General features: G+C 43.7%; 2 protein-coding genes across 7 annotated transcripts; both read right to left on the bottom strand.

Moving 5' to 3' along the window:
* Window positions 1-827: 827 nt before the first annotated feature.
* Window positions 828-3,835, bottom strand: LOC112894514 (transmembrane protein 230-like). Of its 4 annotated transcripts, XM_025962257.1 has the most exons (5): window positions 3,805-3,835; window positions 2,664-2,695; window positions 2,039-2,193; window positions 1,578-1,880; window positions 828-1,163 (listed from the first exon to the last, which is right to left on the bottom strand). In XM_025962257.1, the coding sequence occupies exons 4-5, from the start codon at window positions 1,849-1,851 to the stop codon at window positions 1,084-1,086; spliced, it is 354 nt and encodes a 117-aa protein (XP_025818042.1). In that variant the 5' UTR covers window positions 1,852-1,880; window positions 2,039-2,193; window positions 2,664-2,695; window positions 3,805-3,835; the 3' UTR covers window positions 828-1,083. The 4 variants fall into 4 exon arrangements, with proteins under 4 accessions (XP_025818042.1, XP_025818044.1, XP_025818041.1 ...); XM_025962259.1 differs by lacking the exon at window positions 3,805-3,835 and having other exon boundaries at window positions 2,039-2,125; XM_025962256.1 differs by lacking the exons at window positions 2,664-2,695; window positions 3,805-3,835 and adding an exon at window positions 2,420-2,657.
* A 5,367-nt stretch (window positions 3,836-9,202) lies between these two features.
* LOC112894508 (probable auxin efflux carrier component 8) lies at window positions 9,203-12,071 on the bottom strand. Of its 3 annotated transcripts, none has more exons than XM_025962248.1 (6): window positions 11,431-12,071; window positions 10,196-10,379; window positions 10,022-10,107; window positions 9,772-9,929; window positions 9,599-9,685; window positions 9,203-9,508 (listed from the first exon to the last, which is right to left on the bottom strand). In XM_025962248.1, the coding sequence occupies exons 1-5, from the start codon at window positions 11,936-11,938 to the stop codon at window positions 9,626-9,628; spliced, it is 996 nt and encodes a 331-aa protein (XP_025818033.1). In that variant the 5' UTR covers window positions 11,939-12,071; the 3' UTR covers window positions 9,203-9,508; window positions 9,599-9,625. The 3 variants fall into 3 exon arrangements, with proteins under 3 accessions (XP_025818033.1, XP_025818032.1, XP_025818031.1); XM_025962247.1 differs by having other exon boundaries at window positions 9,599-9,675; XM_025962246.1 differs by having other exon boundaries at window positions 9,599-9,929.
* Between the last annotated feature and the right edge of the window lie 266 nt (window positions 12,072-12,337).

Below are 12,337 nucleotides of genomic sequence, written 5' to 3'. Positions count from 1 at the left end.
ACATTTTCTTTTTGGAAAGGCATAGTAACAATTTTTCTCTAATGAAACACCAGGTGGCGAAGCCCCTACTGACTGTATATATTTTTACCAAGGAATCAAGCGTGATATAATAGCATTCCCATCAAATTGAAGAAAGTACAGTGTAGAGCACAACGTCCCAGTGTACCAAAAAACGAAAAAGAAACAGCGTTCAGATAATCCCAATTTCCAAACCCAAACAAATTTAACAGGATACACTGGGTGAAAAGGTGAGACGATTCATTCAGCTAGGGTGGAAGAGGAAGAGGACGAACCGCTCAAGTCCTGGAAAAAGGCATGGCGCGTGCAGGCATCTGGGAGCACGAACATGCACTGACTGAGCCGGGAGGCTGGCGGCGTGCGGGTGCGGGGCCCGGCGCCTCTCCCTTTTGCACGGTCGACGTCGAACCGCCGGCCGGTGAGGAGGAGCAAGGAGCCGCCCTCTCCTGCGTAAAAGAGGCTGGACGGCAGCCGGACAGAAAATAAGCCATGCGCCCACCGCTTGTAAATTAGCATCACCTATGTATAGTGCTTTTCCTTGTTTGGTGCCGTCCTCGGATAAGGAAGGTGGGCGCGCGTCGCGGCCGGAACCCATTGCCAGTGAGTGAAAGGGCCCCTCATCTTGACCCTCCCTGAGCCCCAAATCCCTGAACCTTGATCCCAATTCCTCTCTTCTTCTCCGCTCTGACAGGAAGCAGCAATCGCGCGCTCCAGACTTGTAGAACAAAGGGAGAGGTCGTTATTTAAAAACAGAGGGGAGTATATATGTACCTACATATCAGATAAGCACATACTAGACTTGTAGAACATATTCCTGAGGTAGCTGTGCAGCAGCAATGGACATAGAAAATATCAAGTGCGAAATCAGCTTTCGTCCTTTACAATAGAATAAGGATTATTCTTTCACTGGCCGATGCAGTAATACAATCCTATTTTAGAACACAACAATGAGCAGAGTCACTACATCTACATGCTAAATGTTTATCGCTAAAATTGGTTCCCAGTTGAAGTTCCAGGCTGCTCGCTTGCCACTTTACTGCACCGACGGCGGCAGGAACTGAGGCGCTAATAATCCGGTATGGATGCAAAGGTGTACCCTGGTGCTCCTCGCCACGAATAGTAAGCAACTCGAGTTTCGTAAAAGCCTGCAATTATGCCAAAATTATGTAAATGTTCCACTTTGACACTTTCCACAGCCATAGCCTTTCAACAGCTGCAAATGGAGACACAAAAAAGTGTGACCAGTTTCCTTTTCTACAATAATAATGCCAGTACTGATCGCAATACCAGTTGAACATGAAGCCTACTGATTCCCTGGTCGTAGGAGTCCACTATCAGCCAGAACAAAAATGTTGTTGCCTTGTTTGGTATCAACTTTTTGAATCTTGCGTATGGCAATTAATATCTCTCTTAAGTCAAGAGATATAACTAAGAAAAACTACAGTAATAGGTATTTCAGAAGCTAAAGAGAGTGGATAATAACAGACTAAATAAAAAGGAAAAATTCAATAATGTTGAGGAAATAAATGCACACGCTTTGGTACTTTAAATTAACATACCAGGAAGGAAGGCAAGGAAGCCCAGGAACAAGAGACCATATGCCTGAGAACTATCACCCTCCATGTGACCTGTGAATATGAAGTATGAAAGGAAGAGAAGTGAAGTTCCTAGGAGGAGGAGGAACAATGCCAGTGCAATTGACTTCCAGGGGATCCTCCTGTAGGATTTTGGAGTGTAAGCGAACCGAAGATCAACATCTTCTTTAGTAAGATTGTTGTACTCCCCACCCTCTACAGGAAGAGGTGTGTAACGAACGTTACGTCTTGATGCCATATGTCAGTATCTGCACTGAGAATGTTTTCCTGCAAAATATGAATCCAAAGAATGAGAAAAACAGAAATACCATGACTGAATCATGAAAGAGTTCTTGTGCACCGCATCATACATACAAAGCTGTCATACTGGATATCATCCATCCACATTGTGGCTTAGACCAAATGGTCACATAAATCATTTTTACCTGTGTTGCCTAGTCAGCTGGTATACTTGTGTTGGTCACACCTCTATTTCTGAAGCCAGCTGGTGGCTAGCTGGCCTGAGAAGCAGCTTGTTAAAGAAGCAGCTGGTCACAGAAGTTAAATGTTTGGCAGACTGCTTATTGAATGGGCTGAAATCCTGTATGAAGTGAGAAATGACTGAAATACCCTTACTGTTTACTGAATACATGTATTTCTTATGTACAGATATATATTTATTTATTTTTATAACAGAATAACAATAGAATTATTAACAACACAAATAAATCAAACAATTAATCATAAATTACTCTTAAATAAGATAATGATAACTTAATTATAAATTAGATAACATAATTATAAATTAGATAATAGAGTGTCATTACATCATTTTTTTGCGCAAATTACATTATCAATATCCTCCAGCCAATGCTTGCGCAATAGCATCTCGTACATCTCCCATATCTTGCTCATCACCAACATAACTAGTAGTAGTTCCCGCATCCCCATCAACATATGTCTCATCAGATACAAGTGTATCAAAGTCATTATCACTCAAATTCGTGGACTAACTTACAAGTGCCTGAGAAGCATAACAAAAATTAACTAACTGCATTGGAAGGAATGTACCTCGAGACTTCCGCCGATTGTTTGCACGATTCCTGAACAATAATGAGAATAAAGACAGCCATAAGCTTTGATCATAAGCATACAGATAATGCATGGCTAACTCTGGCTATGCAAGATCACGAATGCATGGACGATGACAACATGTAGCAGTTTACTGAGGTCAGTAGTCCCCTTTTATCAAAATTGCGGCGTCTGTCTATTATAGAATCAGCTGAATCAGTGGCAGTAGAATGGGCTGCTTATTTACAGAAGCTGGTGGCACTAAGAGTATTGATCATAAACCGCACAGTTAACTTCAAGCCTCGTGATTCATGGAGTAGTTTTTCCAGTCTACGGGTGCTGCATGTAGTGAGGCTTGATGGCACGCATGGCTCAATGAGAAGATTTGTGGATCTACAGAACAGATTATGGTTGCTGATTTTTGTTTGCCCCAATAATTTTGGAAGGTGAATTACCTATTAGAAGGCAGCAAGTAGAATGACCTTTGTTGTGCACGTTCTATCTTGCTGCTGCACACTTGTACCTACGTTATATCACAGGTCAGACATGTTTTCTTAAATTCTAATATCTGCAAATGTGACCAACTCGGAGCGGCAGCTAATCCAGGAGGTATACGAGCACTTGTTCCCTCCACGCAGCTAATCCAGGAGGTATACGAGCACTGCAGGCTCATGGATTTGGTTTCTTTATCGTTTTCACCTTGAGGCCCATAGACGCAAGTGAACCACCATTGCTCGTCTGCGTTGTTGCAGTGGAGCTTGGCTGTTAGGGACGAGCTATGGAAGATTGGGTTTGTGGCCGACCAAAAATCTCTATGCCAAGCTAGCAGAATACCTCCGCAGGTGTGTGTGGCCGGCACGAGGAAAAAATAGAAACCGACCCCCAGCATCTCTAGAATTAAGCTGTCATCGCAAGTGTCAAGTTTCGTTTCTTGAAGAGCTACCAGTGTAAATCGTTCCTGAGCCACCAGTTCTCTGACAACCAATTGGCGAGCTCTAGAGATGAGCCCCCGCACATTCAAAATCAAAATATTGCCCGTTAACATTTGGGAAACAAATTTGCGACCAGTAGAGAAAAGAGGACCACTTATTCGAGAAGTGTACAGATGCATGACTGGAGGCTCATGGATTTGGTTTCTTACCGCGGCGGGGGGCGGCGCGCGGGGGCCGGCGCGGGGGCGGCGCGGGGCGGCGCGGGGGGCCGGCGCGCGGGGGCGTCGCGGGGGCCGGCGCGCGGGGGCGTCGCGGGGGCCGGCGGGGGGCGGCGCTGGGCGGCGCCGCGGGGGCCGGCGCGGGGGCTCACGGGCACGGGAGGATTGGGGATCGGGGAAGGGACGGGTGGGGAGTATAAGCAGAGGATAAGCTGGTCCGGTGAGGAAGCGCCTTTTCTCGGGCCGTCCACAACCGCCGCTCGCGGAAGCTGGGCCAGAAGCGCATCGTTTGGTCAGCTCGCAACAAAATTATCCAGAAGCATCTTCAGAAGCAGCACCAAACAGACCTATAATAGATACATATTTCGTTAACTACGTGTACTAGTTGTACTAGTGCTGTAAACATGCTTATCTCTTGGCAAGAGATAGTACCCTACTTTTTCTTCTTTAATGATAAGATATGCACTCTCCTGCGTATTCGAGGAAAAAAAAGAGATAGTACTTTACTTGCAGCAGATGTATATAACCTTGGGCATGCATCTCAGGCAAAAGAAAATACACATTGTAAGATATTTGCAGCATACATTGGTTTGTGCTTCACTCATAACTTATTAGGAAAGCTCAGTTCAACTCTTTTCTGCTTTGAACTTGATCAACAGCTCAAACAGAAGACTATCGCGCAAAGGCAATATAATATAACCTTATTTAACACGCTGCGACGTGCTATGACAAATAGATCTCAAACTGCAACAGGATAAAATTGTTTTGCTTGCCATATTTGTCACAGATGAACATTCATAAATAAAAGAGAAACAGAAAGAATAGAACAAAATATGACCGGGCATCAATGAGCAATGCTTGCCTTAAAAAAGCAAAGCAAATCAAGATAAACAGAAAGAGAGCAAAAATGAAACGTAAAAGTGCATTCCATACAAGCGTTGGACACTAGCAAACAGTAGACAATAGATCAACTCCCTACGAGACAACTTGCCATCCAAGATGGTTAGATACCTACAACTAGTTTCCACTACCTTATAACCCTTCATGTTTGGGCCACGCTCTATGCAGAACTCACTCCTTCCCTCCCTCTCCACCATGGACCCGGCCATTGAGGCCTAGGACTAAGACCACTGATATAGTTTATGTTCCATCCAGAAACATGACAATATAAAAGAATAATCATATTACGTAAAGACCTGTATTAGTTAGAATGCTTATCGCAAGAAAGCTCAACTTGTGGATGCACTGCAAGGCCTCAAGGGAGCACCATATTTTCTGGATGGAAATGCAATGCAAGAGTCTAGAGAGGAGGCTGGCACGAGATGGCCAGAAGGGATGCTGCTACAGTCAGGGCTGTCGATCGTTGGACCAGAGAGCAGATATTCAGGTTTTTGCTATTATTTTAACAGAAGTAAGAAAAAAAGGCTATATGCCTGAGACGAGTCAAAACCTCAAAATTCCGTTCATTCACAACGAATAAAAGATGAAAGCTTATCAAGGCTGCAAGAAAGTTCAAATTATCCGCTGAGAAATATATAGGGTATAGAATAATACGGAACCCAAACAAAGGATAGTTATACCAGGACAGAGAGCACACATACAAGATAATAAGAGAAAGGAGGAACACCACGATACAAACATAAACAATTATCAGTATTAGTTTCTGGTACAACAAATCCTTTTGAGATATTGATTAACAAGTACCATCTTACTGTCCTAATCTTGGGCACTAGAATAGTGGAATGACTTTCCTCTCTTTTTATTTATATATATAATCAGTAGGGGATACTCATCCCCTCCTGTTGCATCAAAAAAAAATAGTGGAATGACTTCATATAAACACTAAATGAATTCTGAAATTTTTGTTCTTACACACAGCTTATTGGACAAACATGGGCATAATTTCTAATACTTGAATACTACACGATATATACAATAAATCAATCCATGCTTCAAAACAAAAAAAAACACTTTGTTGTATAATAAGCATGATATAAACTTTCAGCTAGCATGGGACGCCATACCACAATTCACTCAAAAGTATGCATCTCGAACTATTTAGGCCCTATTTGGTAGAGCTCCCAGAGCAGCTTCTAGGCTGAATCCAGGAGAAGCTCTGCCAAACAGTTTTTCTGAGAGAAGTGATTCTATACTGATTGTATGGAGTGATTCTCTGAAATGAACTAAAGAGCTGAGAGCGAAAAAAATAGCTTCTGCTGATTCACTTGTCACACTGGATCTGTTTTTCATATAGTTAATCTTAGAGAATCAAAGAGAGAATCACTTTCAGCTAGTGAATCACTTCTCTAAGAGAATTAGCTCTTATAGAGAATCAGAATAAGTTGGAGCTCTACCAAACTAGCCCTTAATGTGTTAGCCTTTAAAGCAGAAGTACATCTTTTAAGGGGAAGGAAACCTGTCAAAAATACAGTAAGCTAGCTACACGAGAAGAAAACAAAGTTTGGTTGCTTTAAGTCCCAATTTTGTTCTAATAGCACTCACTACAAATGTGAAATGCGGAAAAATATTTTATAATCCACATAATTACTACACAGAGAAGGACGTAATGCAGGAGCACCAGAGTTCAATTTGAACTCACAAACCTATTACTACAAGTCACCCGCCACGTAATGTCGATATTGGAGGGCATGATAAGTATTGAATTGGATTCAATGCCAAATCATCCATGGTATTGCAATGAGCCATGATTCAAATTCAGTTGTTTGGATGACCATTGAATTTTTAGACCAAAGGCTCATCACCCAGCTTTATTGAAAGCCTAAGAGAGCAGATAATTATTGAGGATCATTGAATTGGCTTTGGAAATCCTAGAAAGCAGCCAAATTTGATTCCTGTTTGGATGTACACAAACATGGGGTGCCGGTATGGCAGACGGCCACTACTCAAGTCAAGCACAACGGCCCTCCATGCCTCCTGCCCACAGGGTTTTCCTTCGGCCCGCCGCCCGCTGGCGGCGCCCCGCCGAGCAACCGCTCCGACGAGATCCAGCTCACAAAGAAGCTGCTGCAGCCGGAGCGAGAAGAGGAGGGGACGCTGGTCGCGTAGAAGAAGAGGAGGGTGCCGCAGCCGCGAGGAAGACGAGGCGAGGAGGGGAAGCCGGTCGCAAGGAAGACAAAGAGGGTGCCGCGACCACAAGGAAGAAGAGGAGGGGAAGCTGGCAGCGAGGAAAACGGGATCTCTAACCTTGGTGGGATGGGGGAATCTCCGGGAGCGGTGGTCGGCAGTGGAGTTCCAGCAGTGGAGGTTGGGGCTGGAGTTCCGGCGGCCGAGGTCCGTGCGTTTTTTGTCGCGAGGAAGAAGAGAGGAGGCCAATTCATCACGTCTCATTCATCACGAGAGGCAGGGCTCGGCAAATGTACGCTGGTCCGCTGGTCAGTGACTCAGCTAGGCCCGCTGGTCAGTGACACGAGATCAAGTGCCATCAGTGAGAGCGGTAAAAAAATTAATTGACCTCGGTATCAAGGGCGAAGGGACTCGTGCGCCTGTCAACATCAATTTCAAATTCTAAAATTGATTATCTACGTCCAAATACAGTGCAAAACAATAGACTGGGATTACCCGACTTCATGAAGACAACATTGTTTACATTGACCACGCACAATAAAGTTCCTCAAGAGCAAAGGTCGCCCTAATAACAAAGAACAATCCATCCAAGCAAGCTAGGGCTCGCTTCTTTGCGAACAACAAAAATGAGATATCAACTGAAATCGGAATGAATCCCCATTCTATGCTAGTGCGCCTTGGTTTAAATAAGACTACTAGGACTCCAAGCTAAGAAATCATTGGAGGTGGAATGCTAAGACTATCTTCAACAATGACACCCAAATTACAGGACCTATTCCACATTTGCATAGTGCTACAGGCAAAGGGTTCAATACCTTTTTTTGGTCTTCTCCAACGATAGATCCAAAAGATAACCCTTTCTGCGAATGGATCTTCAGGGGAGAGCATACTCAGATTTAGGTTGTGCCTCTCCTGACATGCAAAATAGATCTCGTGTATAGGTACTCTGTTGGAGGCTGAAACAGTAATGTTGGAGACTCATTTTGGCCTAATGGCCTATGTCCCGCAAGAACTTCGTTTGCGCATAATTCACAAAAAAGCTTCACATGAGCAGCACTCCAATCTGCCTTTTCACCCATTCTAATATACACATAGAGAGCAATCACAATTTATAACAATAGTTCCAATTCATCAAGTAGAGAGCAATTTCAGTAGCATCCAATTTATCAAACATACGCATGCATCACCACTGTTCTCACTACGAATACTACAGGTCATTCTCTAGCAATCTCACGCAGGAACATGCAACATTGCGCAAGAATTTCACCCTAGGTAACCTAAGAAGAGTTATGATTGGGGGGGTGGAAAAGCCAACAGGCCACAGAACAAATCGGTCCTCGTCGATTGCGTGCCTGCGACGAGATGGGAGTACGGATGCATTAGGGGAGGATCGGTTACCTTGAGAAGACGAGCTTCCCGATTGGTGTCGCTGGTCGGCGAGTGGGGAGAGGGCGGGGCGGCGGGGCAGGGGGGTCGGGGCAGGGCAGGGGGGCGGGGCGGCGGGGCAGGGAGAGGCCGGGGCGGCGGGGTAGGGGGGCCGGGGCGGCGGGGCAGGGAGAGGCCGGGGCGGCGGGGCAGGGGAGCCGGGGCGGCGGGGCAGGGACCCTAGCTGCGCTCTGTTGGGGAGAGAGGCACGGGAACGAGCTCGGGAAACAGAACCGCGAACCGGTATGCACATACGCGGTGGCAGTGCCGGTAATTTTCGCCCGAAACGCGGTGAACGCAGGGGTGCGGGTGATTTTCCGCGTGAACCAGCGGAACCCACCGCGATACGCAAATCAGTGCGTCCTGGGTACCCGTCTGGTTGAGATTTCTGCGTTTTGGACGCGAAGTTGAGACGTAACGCAGAACAAAAGGACCCTAAAACTTCCTGGGCCAAGATGTGCGCATTCTACAAACCTGAAAAATTCAAGTCTTGAGAAAACCTAGCGTCTGTCTTTCAGGTTTGCCCGGATAACGGCAAATTCATTCGCTGCCGAGGCCTAAGTGCAGTAATGCTTCAGCTCTGAACAATTTTGCCGTTCTGAGTACAAAGTGCAGGTAACATGAACACGGAAAACACACGCTGGACTTCATGCACCTGATCCTCATTCCTCCTGGTCAGGGGCTACTTGTACATCATGCCCAGTAGAACCAGATCTCTGTTGTTCCTCACATTATCAGCCGGCCTGCAAGATGTTCGGCAGAATGCCGCACAAGATTTTTTGGAGCAAAGGTTCAAGCAGAAGTGGTTTAAAGAGCAGGAGCACCATGCTCGACAGGATGCTTGTGAGGAACAAGGTAGGCCAGGTATAATTTTCTGCGCGTCTCTTTTCTTTTTGCATTTAGTACTGGCCAAAAATTGAAAAATGCTTTACATGGGATACGAACTGGTTATCATTAGCTTGCGTCATCATTATCCAAGCGTGCAGATATATACAGCCTTGGCAAACTATATCATAAGCACAAGCTAATGTGTCCTTCACATTGTAATTTTTACTACTGTTTCGCGAAATGAATGGCTTCAAATCTATCTTTTTGCAAAATAGGGGATGGTTAGAGTCTGGGATGGTCGATGACGAAGTAGTAACCCAGGGCCACAGGAACCGCAACCATCATGCCGACAATTATTCTGCGAGATGAGAGAGATCTCAGTGAGTTCTTTTACCACACATATTCTTCTTATTAACTCTGTCTCTGCCTAGGATTAAGATGTACTCACGCAGTGCTCAGAATATCAGCGTGCACATTATACTCCTTCGCAAACACAAATGGCACGATTCCTTGAGGTAGAGCTGCCTGTGCAGAACTTGAGAGGTGAAGCATCACGGTTGTCGTTGAAGTCCACGCGGTTGTGTTAGAATGGACGATACAAATGAAAGGACTAGAATCTACCTGTATGATAGCCACCTTCAGCAGAGTCCCATGCATTCCTATGGCATAGGAAGAGATCACCATCATGGCTGGTCCTAGGAAGAATCTGATGCCTAGCGATAGTAGCATCTTTTTGGTTCCACAGGCTATCATTTTAGTTTGTAGGGCGGTGAAAAGGCCTGCAGTAGAAATAGTCAGAAGGCATAGTTACATAAGTTTATCCTAAATTTATTTATATACACTTCTTGTAATTTGTTGTTGAAATGCACACCTAGACTGAACATTGCCATCCCTAGCCCTCCATCTGAAAGTATTCTTATGGAATTGCTGACGATCGATGGTAACTGTATTCGCCACCTGCAGGATATGGTATGCAGTAGCACGAGATGACTTTCTGGCTTCCAAATTAAGAGCATAAACTCAGTTCATGAACTCGTGTTCGTACCTGAAGCTGATCAGTGCCCAGATTAGGCCTATTAGGCTTGCATACATATTTGGATTCATCACTAGCTTCCTACCGACCACCAACAAAAAGCGAAAAGCACTATAACATCTTGCTGATACTCCTTTTGTTTGGCCCTCTTCGTGTCTTTCCTGCATAGGTGCCGGAGTACCTGATTCTGCTTCATCTTTGAAACATGACATGGGATAAGAACTGTTCAACTAATTATGTCATTAACTTAAAACCTCAGAAGATAAGTTGAAGTTACTTGCTTTAGAGTGCACACGAAAAAATACAATATACTGGGATAATTGAGAAAAGTCTGCATATTGTTTCAGACATACACTATTGCATAAAAGATGAGCATTACAATAAACAAGTCCCAAGTATACTGTTCTAATAAATCTCGGAATAAATGATACTTTCATGATCAATTTTATGTCTTGTATTACTTCACAATGCCCCTTCTCTATCTGAATATGTTTTGAGAGAGTTTTTCAATCTGATATGTAAATTTTATAACAGGCCCCTACAATTAAGTACAATGTTATGAATTGGTCTATGAAGGATAGCTTCTGATTGCAGATGCGCCCCTTCTGCCTGTTTTCTTTAAACTTCTTCTACACAATCAAATAGGTAGCCCCTCCTGCCTATTCTCATTTCAGTAGATAAGTGAAGGACAGCTCCATGTGTTCTTACCGACCATGGTTTAAACATAAAAACAGAACTTGTGCAAGTAGAATAGTATTTCACTTTACAAATGAAGATGTATTTCTACCTGAGACAGACATTGTCATATTACTAGCTACGTGCTCTTTGCTTACGTTATAATTTAATATTTGGAAGAACACAATCGCCTAACAGAAAATCCATGAATTGGATCATGTGATCATCTTAGCATGGTTATTTTCATTCAATTGTGCTTATCATTTGGTTGGATACGCCGCTTCATTTATTCTAAATAGTAAGATCTATTCTCACAGAAGGAACAAGATAAGTAATGAGATCAATATTATCTTCAGAGCAATGTTGAGTATAACATGTTTAATTTTGCACAATATGGATATTAACACAAAAGAAGTGAATAACTGTAGAGATACGTGAGGGGGGGGGGAGATCTTTTAAACCATGTATTTGTCAAACTTGAACAAAAATATAAATATTTTATGTAATTCAAACGGTAAAGCAGAAGCAAATTCAAATATCAATCTTCAAGAATGCAGTGGGGATGTTCTTACTTGCAGTTTCAGATGATGTTGTGGTATCCATTCCTCTAGCAGCCCGAAACTCAAACAGTAACAAGAGAAGTGTGTACCAAATTAGGCTCTGTAAGGCAACTATCTGACTTAGCAGCTTCACAGCTTCATTGCCATACATTCCTTTCAGCAATGGGATGCCAACAATCAAGGTATTCGGTAGTGTTGATAAAGAAAAACCTGTAATCAGCCAATCAAACTTCTCCACACAACATGCTTTAGAGATAACTGCAAACCCCAGCAAGGATATCGATTTCTGTAGGATGTCTGAGAATATGAGCTTTAGGTTCATGTCATAAGGATTGTTTGTAGAGAGGATCTGGAAAGAGAGCAAAGGAATGGAGAACTTCGCCACAAACTTGTTGATCCCAGAGCATTGCTCTGGGGTGAACAGCTTCCACCATTGTATGGATAAGTAGGCCACTATCATAGCTACATACAAGGGCACTGTTTCTTCAAGAACATGGTAGATGGTTGGCCAGGAGATCATAATGGAGGGACCTGAAGAACACTCCAAATGTCCTGCCCAATCTGGGTCTGTAAGGGTTTCAAGAGCACTGTAGCTATCTTATATAGACATAGACAGAAGCCAGGTATTGTGCAAACTTTTCCATGCATGTTTTAACTTTAGCAGAGCCTTTGAAATTGTCCAAATTGCCCATGCTGGATTAAAGCCAGTTGCATTCTATGCTTATTACATGGTCTGCACATTTGAACATCCATGTGTGCAGTAATCCCTTTTATGGAACTGAAATGTGTGCAGGACTTTTCGTTTGAGTGAACAATGGCAACGAGTTGATCATATTCATGCGGAAATATAAGAAAAGTAAAATGATTACTTGGACCTTATATCTTTCGCACCTTGATTCATCTTTATTCAACCTGATAA

This window comes from Panicum hallii, chromosome 5 (genome assembly GCF_002211085.1).
Source record: "Panicum hallii strain FIL2 chromosome 5, PHallii_v3.1, whole genome shotgun sequence".
NCBI classification, from domain to species: Eukaryota; Viridiplantae; Streptophyta; class Magnoliopsida; order Poales; family Poaceae; genus Panicum; species Panicum hallii.
This window is presented reverse-complemented; position numbering and strand designations above follow the sequence as displayed.